Source organism: Dermochelys coriacea, chromosome 9, assembly GCF_009764565.3.
Source record: "Dermochelys coriacea isolate rDerCor1 chromosome 9, rDerCor1.pri.v4, whole genome shotgun sequence".
Classification (NCBI taxonomy): domain Eukaryota; kingdom Metazoa; phylum Chordata; order Testudines; family Dermochelyidae; genus Dermochelys; species Dermochelys coriacea.
Window position 1 is genome coordinate 28614573 of NC_050076.1, and position 10390 is coordinate 28624962.

The window sequence follows — 10390 nt, forward strand, 5'->3', positions numbered from 1 at the left end:
TCACACACACACACAAAAGATTGTTTTTCTACAGAATTGTACAAATAAAAATTATTACAATCTTTGTATTTCCATTTTTTTATATTCTTCTTTTGACAAGTATTAGCATATAATATCTTTATATTCAAGGCTGCACATTTATACCATACTTTTACTTAAAACCAATTGGTGACTACCTTTTAACTACGAATCTAGGATCTGCTCCTCCTCTCATTTAAATTTGTCCACTGTGGCATGAAACCGAGTATCAGGGGGTGGCCGTGTTAGTCTGTATGCACAAAAACAATGAGGAGTCCATTTATTTGGGCATAAGCTTTCGTAGGTAAAAACCCACTTCTTCCATGCATCTGAAGAAGTGGATTTTTTACCCATGAAAGCTTATGCCCAAATAAATGTTAGTCTTTAAGGTGCCACCCCACTCCTCGTTGTTTATGTGGCATGAAAGAATTGGTCCCATTGTGTAGTGTTGTATAACACTAGACTTCACTTTATAAGAATTACAGTGTCATCAATAAACAAAAAGCCACAAAGATGCATAGGATCATTATAGTGCATTGGTAAAATCAACATCTGATCTATTTTGCTTACATAATTGTTTTCAGATATCCACAATGAAACTATTATAGGATTTTTTACAGTTCCTACCCCTGTGTTAGATGACTGGTACTGTTTAAACAAAAACAAACACCTCTCCTACTAATTCCAGGCAGTCTCTCAGACCAGTTGGAAATATTTTCATTTGGAATATTATTTTATTAATATTTCCAATAGTTTAAAATTAGACAAAAGGAACAGGCAGATAAACGCTTGACTGTTTTCCTCCTGCCCTTTTTTGGAGGGGACAGTGGATTTAGGGATAAGCAAACCCTATGCCTTCACCAGATTTGTCAAAAACTGGGGGGGGGGGGTAGAGGTGGGAGGGAATGGATATCTATGACTGGGTGACTTTTAAACTAAATTTGTAAATATTTTACTCAGTATCCACAGGCCTTTTCCATTTCTAAATGAACTTCTTCCCAAATCAAATCTGCCAGTTGTGGGAATTTTAGTGTGCACCACATGCAGAAGAGGAGGTACATAGGGCATCCACAAATAAGTATTAGCTGCTTTATTCTCCCGTTTCCCTTTTGAGTAATTTACAGTAAATTGAAAGCTAGAGGCAAAGCACAGCTACACGCCCCCCAATATTAACAATGTTTGAAACTAATGAATGTTTAGCTCTTCACTAGTGAGGGCTTGTACAGCGCTTTGCACGTGTAAAGCCCTGTCTGGACTCGATTAACCTCACGCTATGCGGGCTCAAACCCCGCACGTGTGAACTAACGAAATTATAAGCCAGCAGCAGCACTGAAAGGGTTTCCCCAAGGACTGCGGAGAGGTTAATCCACGCTCTGGGTGGGCCTAACGCAACGATAAATCCGACCCGCACTCGGAGACCCTGCTGCCGCTGCGGGGTTTGAAATCTGGGTGCGGCTCACAGACCCTCGTGCCTGTGGCGCCGATACCCCGCGTCGCGTCCTAACGCGCCCTGGGGACCCTTAGGGCTCCTGGGCTGGACAGCGGCCGCGACCGTGGGACGCTTCCCGCCTGCCCTCGGGGGCGGAGGGGCGTGAACCGTCTCCGGCAGGCCTAGCCCCCGTTCCGTCCAGAGGAGCCGCCGAACGGGCCTCGACGCCCCCTACCCGCGCCGGACCTTCGGCCTGCTCCTGGGGCCCCCGGAACCCGTGTGCCGGGCTGCGCTCGCCGGCCGGAGCGCGCTGGCGGAGCCACCCCGACCGGAAGCGGGTCAGCTGACCGCGGGGAAGCGCCCGGCCTAGGAGCGGAGCGGGCGAGCGGCCCCCGGGAAGATGCTGCTGGTGCTATCGGAAGAGCACAAGGAGCACCTGGGCTTCCTGACCCAGGTGGACAGCGCAGGTCCGGCTCGCCCGCCCCCGCTGCCCGGGCTGCCCCGCCCTGTTCCTCCGTCCGGGCGGGCTCCTTGGACCCCCCGGGCTCCACCTCTCTCCCCACAAGCGCCACGCAGGAGCCTTTGGCAGCAAGCCCCCAGCACGAGCGCGGCCCTCCTGCTGCCCCCCTCCCCCCCTTGGGCAGCGAAGTGGGATCTTTTGCCCGGAGAAAGTGAAACCGGGCCCTGTGCCCTGCTCCCAAAGCGCCTGACGGTCACCCCCGTCTCCGGAGCCCGCTGTGGTTGAGGGGGGCCCCCTAAGAGCCCAGGGCCTTCTGCGGGGTCCGCGGGTCAGCTCTGTTAATGAGGGAGACCTGGCAAAGGCCTGGCCGAGGTGTGAAATGTGCCCCTGACGCTGCAAAGCCAGTAACCGCCCGAGAGTCCCCCCAGCGCAGGAGTCACTAGGCAGGTCCGCAGAGCGTCTCTCTCCTTTCATTTCAGTTGTTGGTGAATTTGGCCGAATCGCAGTGGAGTTCTTAAGAAAAGGCACCAACCTGAAAATCTACGAAGGAGCAGCAAGTAAGAGTGAGAGAAGCGGGGAAGAAGGGTACTGCTGCCTAGGACCTTGCTGGACTGAAGGGGAATTGTTAAAACTGATTTTAAAAACTACTAATTTTAAAAATTTGATATTTTATTAATCAAAAACGTATGCCCTACTCTAAGGAGTATTTTGCCCTGAAAAGGGAGAATTGCCATCGACTCCATGAAGTCCACTGGGTACTTGGCTGATGCTGATGATTTCATGCAGAAGGTGCTTAGATACTACAGCAGGTGTGGGCGAACTTTTTGGCCTGAGGGCCACATCTGGGTGAAGAAATTGCATGCAGGGCCATAAATGTAGGGTTGGGGCAGGGGGTTGGGGTGTAGAAGGGGGTGTGGTGTTAAGGTGCTCAGGTTTCAGAGTAGCAGCCATGTTAGTCTGTATTCGCAAAAAGAAAAGTTGTACTTGTGGCACCTTAGAGACTAACAAATTTATTTGAGCATAAGCTTTCGTGAGGAACAGCTCACTTCATCAAATAATATGCCCAAATAAATTTGTTAGCCTCTAAGGTGCCACAAGAACTCCTTTTCTTCAAGGTGCTCAGGGTAAGGGGTTGGGGTGTGGGATGCAGGAGGGGGCTCAGGGCAGGGGGTTGGAATGCAAGAAGTGTGCGGAGTGCAGGAGGGGGCTCAGGGCAGGGGGTTAGGGTGTGGGGTGCAGGAGGGGTGCTGGCTCCGGCACGGCATTGCTTACCTTGAGTGGCTCTGGGGCGGCAGCGCTGCACAGCAGGACTAAGGCAGGTTCCTGCACTGCTCCCAGAAGCGGCTAGCATGTCCAGAGGTGGCTTCTGGTGCTGGGGTGGGGCAGGCAGCGCTGCTGTGTGCTGCCGTCGCCTGTTGGTACCACCCCTGAAGCTCCCCTTCACTGTGGTTTCCCGTTCCCGGCCAAAGGGAGCTGCGGGGGACGGTGCCTGCAGGCGAGGGCAGCATACAAAGCCCTTTGCACCCCTTCTCCCAGGGGCCGCATGGACATGGTGCCAGCTGTTTCTGGGAGCAGTGCGGGGTCAGGGAGCCTGCCTTAGTCCTGCTGCGTCACAGGGCTGGCAATCCCCAGGGCCAGATTGAAAGCCATGACGGGCTGGATCCGGTCCGCAGGCCGTAATTTGGCCTCCCTTGTACTACAGTGTTGAGCAACAATATAAAATCCAGAAATATATTTGGGATTTAAATGGATGTCATCAACTTGAAATATGCAATTAACAAAATACGTTTCTGGTGCTTCTGAATTTCTCTTCCAATTTTTGTTGTTTTACAATAGCACTTTCCTGGTTTCCAAAAAAATATTTTTCTGTCTCCTGTTGCTTTGTGAAAGGCCCATCCAACTATCAGGGTAAAATTGTGTGTTTAGTGGATTATAGCTGGGAGGTAGAGGAATGAAATTTCCTGTACCCAAAGGATTATCAAATGTATAAAGAAAACCAACTGAAAACACCACTTTTCTTTTTTAAATCTTTCATGTATAGCGATCATAAATTATACTTGTAACTGCGGTTTAAATAATTTAGGTGTGATTATGTGTTTGCCCTTTGGAAAGGGAGGCATTGCATTAAAGGGACACAGTCTGAAAATTGGCAACTCTAGTACCAATCTGGTCACCATTGGTTAGATTTAAAAAGTGATACACAAGTGAGCATATTATTTTATTAAATCATATCATAAACTCTGAAGTTCTTTCAGGCCCTGTTGTGATTTACAGACTTAAGTATACACTGCATGGTACTAGTTCTGCTGTGCTTTTTAAAATAATTATTTTACTTATTTATTTAGATGCCCTGTGTGTTATAGCCTGGACAGATGCACCTTACCTTGTCTTGAATATCTGTTTTGTTTTCAGGAAAACTTAATGTTAGTAGTGACATTATTCAGCATGGAGTTGAGGGATTAACATATCTTCTCACTGAGGGCTCCAAGCTCATGGTAAGGATAATGTTGTGATAGTATATATCAGGGGTAAAAGTTTGAGAGAAGTCCTCCAGTTTCTTTATTGGAAAACAGAGGCTTCTACAATATGCCTACAATGCTGGAAACGCTTAGACAAGGGACCAAAGTCAGGTTTTCAAAATTTCACAACTTCTCGATGATGGGAGAATGAAAGGATATGTATAAAAGCAACATCATTTTTACATAGTATTGTAATATTAAGCATCCTAAAGCACTGTATATGTGACTCACTTCACTTTGCCTAGCGTATGCATTTCAGTAGCTCTAGAGTTAAACTTCTTTAACAGCATATAGCAACAATACACAAGAGTAAAGAATGGAAAGTGAGGAATAATGCTTTAAAAATAATGATGTTTTAAAAAAATAAACTATCCAACTGTTTCCAATAGGGAAATCTATTTTTTGAGTTCTGTCACTGTTCAAACGCAGTACTGAATACAGACTACATTAACTCCTCTTATTAGGCATTCCTTGTAGCTACCTAGGCTACTACTGTCCTGATGCTGCTTAGTTTGTGAGATTTTAACTAACTCACCATAAAAAGTAATACGAATACAGGAAAACAGGAAAGAAAGAAAGGCACCTGGATAATAAATTGACTTCCCATTGGGAGGACTGCTCAAGAAGTAAGAGAATACTTGAATATTGCAAACGTTTGAAATAAGTGGAGCAGTTGAGTGGTGGTCCTGAGTTAACTTCATTCACTTGTATTCTTCCAGTATTGCTTCCAGTTCTTGGAATAGAGTGAAATATCTTCTTTTGGAAAGTAGGGTGACCTGAAAAATGAAATAAATTCTCCTGGCATTTGATGGGATAGAGCTTGCCATGCAACAGTTATAGTATGGAAAAGCTGTTGGCAATAGTGCAAAAGGAGGACTCTTCTCTCAAGTACATGACTGCTTCCAGAATAACAGAAACTGAACCACACCATAAAATAAAACATACGTGTAGAAAACCATTGATCTGGGACTGTCAAAGTACAAGGGCCATTCTAGATTAATAAAATGTGAGTTCTGACCCAGGCTTACATACAGAGATAGGCATTTTAGAAATTTCAGAGTATGTTAAAATTTTAATAATGATGCTACACAATATGTTGTAAGTTGATTTGATATCTAGAAATGTACTAGAATCTGTCAAGGCCCAATAAGTCATTGTTATAAGCTCCTTCTATGGGTACACTATTTTGGTTCCTACTGCTTTCAGATAGGTGTATCAAAATGATTAAATACAAAATGTTAAGCATTTTTTTTTGCCCTCTTTAATTTAATGTATTTGGGTAGTTGCATTTGAATATTATTATTGAAGTTGATGTATGTTGGTAGCAATATCATATCAGCATTTATACACTAGTTAACGTGACAGGTTTGATGGGTTCTAGATACGGAACTCCTCTCTTATATTTCTGCGTGAAAGGGATTGTAACTAGGTAATATATAGATTCCGGGGAGCAAGTAACATACAATAGCAACAACAGTTATGTAATTCCTGATTACATTCTAAATTGATGATTTTTAGATTTCTGAGATAGACTTCCAAGACTCTGTGCTTGTTCTGGGATTCTCAGAGGAATTGAACAAATTATTGCTCCAGCTTTACCTTGACAACAGAAAGGAGATTAGAAGCATTCTTAGTGAACTGGCACCAAAGCTCCACAGTTACCACAGCCTTGAATGGAGACTAGATGTGCAGGTAATGTATCCTAGTCTTAGTAGATAATCTGAATTTCATTTTAGCCGAACAGGCTGTTGTGAAAAAATTAAGATTAATTCAGTCTTCTTAAAATGCTTGAGGCTGTAGTATTTGCATTTATATAAATATTTGCAGATGCTTATTTACCAGTTTGCATTGGAAGACAGGGGGCTTTAAGATAGATAAAGAATATAGTTAATGTTGCAAAATGATTTCATTGTTTTATGCACTGTTACAATGTGGAGTTCAGTCAGATCTATACTAGATTAAAGGATAACTTTATTATTTAGTTTTTTATTGTTTTTAAAGTCTTTGGTGTCATATATAATGAAGCATTACAAAAAACTGCATTTGATTAAACCAGAAACTGCAATCATTATCTAATAATGATAAAACTAGATATAGACGTAACGAGTAAACTGTGTCAGTCTATGAATAAAGCTGCATAAGTGTTGAGTTGGCTTCCTAGCATATTTCCTTGTTTTAACATGTACTGTTTCTTTTTTTCCCCTTACTTCCCCATTTCATCTCATTTGAACGTCTTCATATAGCTTGCCAGCAGAAGTTTGAGACAACAGATTAAACCAGCTGTCACTATAAAGCTACACCTTGATCAAAATGGAGATCAGACAACCAAAATATTACAAACTGACCCTGCTACTCTGCTTCACCTAATTCAGCAATTGGAACAAGCCTTGGGGGAAATGAAAACAAATCATTGTAGGCGAATAGTCCGCAATATCAAATAACATTAATTTGTGACTTATCTCATTAAGTAATTTGTGAAACAGTAGTAGAAAACAATGTTCACAAATATACATTTTGAGGAAAATAAACATCTGGATCAGATGAAATGCTTTCCTGTGCCAGGATCTTGAGCCAGTGGTTACAGGCCGAACTTCCTTTGTTGCTAACTACACAGCTGCCTGATGTGAGTTAGGATAATTGTCTTATGCTTTAACTTCCTATATAGAAATTAGTCTGGGCAGCTCTACATTAGTTAACTCTTCTTGGTGAGTTTTTCTAATATTATATAGAGCTGCCTCAATGTAATACAAAGTTGTGTATTCATTGTGATGTTTATCAAGCAACATTTATTCTGGTGTTCCTTCTTAAAATAAAAAAATACTTATGCTGAGAAGGAGTGATATTTTACCAGGCTTGGTCTTTAATCTAAATTCTTATGCCTATAGAACCACTGAATTTAACTCTTAAAGCTTCCACTTCTTTTCCTTGTCATAACTTCTGTTAGTGGCTGCTAAGATGCTTTTATGAAGTGGTGGCATCAAATTCTGTAATGCTGCATATATCATCAAAATCACATTACAGACAAATGGTAGGTTTGTTTTAGATATAGGTTCCTATGTTTCTGGCTAGACTTGCAAATAAGAGAGTCAGTCCACTTTTAAGTTTAACTTATGTTAGCCAAAGCACTCTACTACTGTTTAACTTTCTGAAAAGATGTGTAATACGGTAGTACTTCCTTGACTGTAGCAGGGTGTGATGGGGTGGCTACCTCATGCAGGAGTGGAAGGGGTTAATGGAGGCCAGATGGGCCAATTTACCTTGTAGATTGGAGGCTAAGAAGAAAGCCCTAATTACAGGAATAGGCTGTGCAGGAACAGTTGGGGCCTGTATAAAGCCAGGTAGGGGGCCGCAGATAGATGACTGTTGCTGGGAAAGGCTGCTGCTGGGCAAGGGCAGTCCCTTCCTGCAAAGGGGGAACAGTGTTTGGAGACTGCAGAGTGCATTGGATGCAGTCATACCCTGGAAAGAGGGAGGACAGTTTTGGAATTGGTAGACTCAGAGAGAAGGGGAACCAATGGTAGGAAGCAGTACAGGGAACGAGGAGTGAGGGCTAGGAAAGGAAAGTCCAGGACTGCTGAGCCGAGGGTCCCTGGACTTGGAACCCAGGGTAGAAGGTGGGCCTGGGTTCCCCTCCCAGCCCCTGGGGAGTGGCCAGGGTGTTGGAGATGCCAGCTAGACAGCAGGTCTGGAAAGACTCTGAATTCCCTGAAAGGGGAGGACCTTAGTGACCTGGCCAAAGGGCCAAACCACGAAGAGTAGGCTGCAGATTCAGGCGTGAGCAGGGCTGCAGACTGAGCGCTTGTCTGCACTTACCGGGGGATCGATGAGCGGCAATCAATAGATTGGTGGTCGATTTAGCGCAGAGGTGGGCAAACTATGGCCCGTGAGATCATCCTGCCCGGCCCTTGAGCTCCCGGCCAGGGTGGCTAGCCCCCAGCCCCTCCTCTGCTGTCCCCCCTCCCCTGCAGCCTCAGCGGCGGTGTGCGGCTGCTAGTCCTGCTGCTCTGAGTGGCATGATAAGGGGAGCGGGGGGGTTGGATAAGTGGAGGTCCCGAGGGGCAGTCAGGGAGCAGCGGGTGGTTGGATGGGGTGGAGATTCTGGGGGGGAGGGCGGTCAGGGGACGGGGAGCAGCGGGGGATTGGATAGGCATGGGAGTCCTGGGGAACTGGTCGGGATGGGGGTGTGGATAAGAGTGATGGGAGGAGCAGTTAGGGGACAGGGAGCGGGGGGGTTTGGATAGGGGGTGGGGTCCTGGGTGGGGGGGGTTATGGGCAGGGGGTCTGGGGGGGGTGGTCAGGGGACAAGGAGCAGGGGGGGTTGAATGGGTCAGGGGTTCTGAGGGGGGCAGGAAGTGGGCGGGGGCGGATAGGGTTAGAGTTTGGGGAGGCACAGCCTTCCCTACCCAGCCCTCCATACAGTTTTGCAAGTCTGATGTGGTCCTCGGGCCAAAAAGTTTGCCCACTCCTGATTTAGCAGGTCTAGTGAAGACCTGCTAAATTGGCCGCAGATCGCTCTCCCATTTACTCCTGTACTCCACCGGATCAAGAAGAGCAGGGGGAGTCGATGGGAGAGCATCTCCTGTCAACATCGCATAGTGTGTTCCCCATGGTAAGTTGATCTAAACTATGTCGATTTGAGTTATGCTATTCACTGGATGTGGGGGGAGACACACTGGAGGGAGAGGGCAAGCTGGCAGAGCTAATTCCTGGAACGGCCAGCAGGAGTTGTTGCGAGCGGTAAGTGCACCCTTTGACTCAGGGCTAGTAGTTACTACTGGCAGGTTCTGGCAACCAGCTAGTAATGGCTGTCTTAGATAATAGTTTGTACATGCAAACCCCAGTGGTTCTGCATAAGTTCATACAGTAGAATCTCAGAGTTATGGATACCAGAGTTATTTGGACACACCTCATTTGGAACCGGAAGTATTCAATCAGGCAGCAGCAGAGACCCCCCCCCCCCAAAAAAAGCAACTACAGTACGGTACTGTGTTAAACGTAAACTACTAAAAAAAGGGAAAGTAGCATTCTTCTTCTGCATAGTAAAGTTTCAAAGCTGTATTAAGTCAATGTTCAGTTGTAAACTTCTGTAAGAACTGTAACATTTTGTTCAGAGTTGCAAACATTTCAGTTACGAACAAACTCCATTCCTGCTGTGCTCCTAACTCTGAGGGTCTACTGTAAATACAGGTGATCTGAACAGTAGCAAAAGCAATGTTATGGGCTAAGCAATGATAATTTTTAAAGAAAGCTATTAGGAAAAAGCAAAAAAGTGCAACTGCTGCTTCATCTTTTTTTCAGTTTTGTTGATTAAAACATTCTATGGCTTGGATTTTTCTCTCTGACATGTCAGCTGTAGCAAGTTTTCCAGCCTGTGGAAAGATGGGTTTATAATGGAAACATTGCCTTAATGATTGCATGTGAATGTTATTTTAATTAAGAAATGTAAGTGGCTTTTAGCATCTAACACGGATGACCAAAAAATGGCACTTGTAATATTTCATTCATGCTTTAGTATAACATTTTGTAGCTTCAGTGAATAGGATGTTGGTATCATTTGTTGTTACTAGTGGGAATACATTGTACACCATGGGAACTGTAATGAAGAGAGAACAGATAGCGAAGGGGAGTTTTGTACATGTGATTTGGCTTTGATTTGTGCTGTCTCCCCTCCTTCCATGTTGATGTTATAATAATGCTACTTTGCTGCCGTTCAGGATTTATGGTTTAAAAAGGGGCTCAATTTAGAAGTTTCAAGCTTAATTAGTTTATTTTATACTTTGATTTTTGGGGGGGGAGCATAGGGTGGAATAGCCAATGTTCATGGTTCCCTCACACAATTGTTCACTCACACAATGGCTACTTAATTTCCTTTCCCATCTGCAACGGCGGCTTATATCAGTATTGTTTCCTATTTTAAAAAATCGCAGGCCCTCTATGTGGAGTCTTAAAAAGAAAAGGAGTACT

The 10390-nt window shown here is 44.8% G+C and overlaps 1 protein-coding gene across 1 annotated transcript; it reads left to right on the top strand.

The window, feature by feature from the left end:
• The first annotated feature begins 1731 nt into the window (after window positions 1-1731).
• On the top strand, window positions 1732-7256 carry COMMD2 (COMM domain containing 2). Its single transcript, XM_038416867.2, has 5 exons — window positions 1732-1914; window positions 2387-2464; window positions 4320-4402; window positions 5945-6118; window positions 6670-7256. Exons 1-5 carry the CDS (start codon window positions 1848-1850, stop codon window positions 6865-6867), a joined length of 600 nt encoding a protein of 199 aa, XP_038272795.1. The 5' UTR covers window positions 1732-1847; the 3' UTR covers window positions 6868-7256.
• The last annotated feature ends 3134 nt before the right edge of the window (window positions 7257-10390 follow it).

What these genes read in the sequence shown, in the direction of transcription:
- COMMD2 (XM_038416867.2), top strand. Translation starts at nt 1,848, where the DNA reads ATGCTGCTGGTGCTATCGGAAGAGCACAAGGAGCACCTGGGCTTCCTG. An exon ending in GACCCAGGTGGACAGCGCAG is followed by an intron (nt 1,915 to 2,386) that starts GTCCGGCTCGCC and finishes CTTTCATTTCAG; the next exon opens with TTGTTGGTGAATTTGGCCGA. An exon ending in CTGAGGGCTCCAAGCTCATG is followed by an intron (nt 4,403 to 5,944) that starts GTAAGGATAATG and finishes GATGATTTTTAG; the next exon opens with ATTTCTGAGATAGACTTCCA.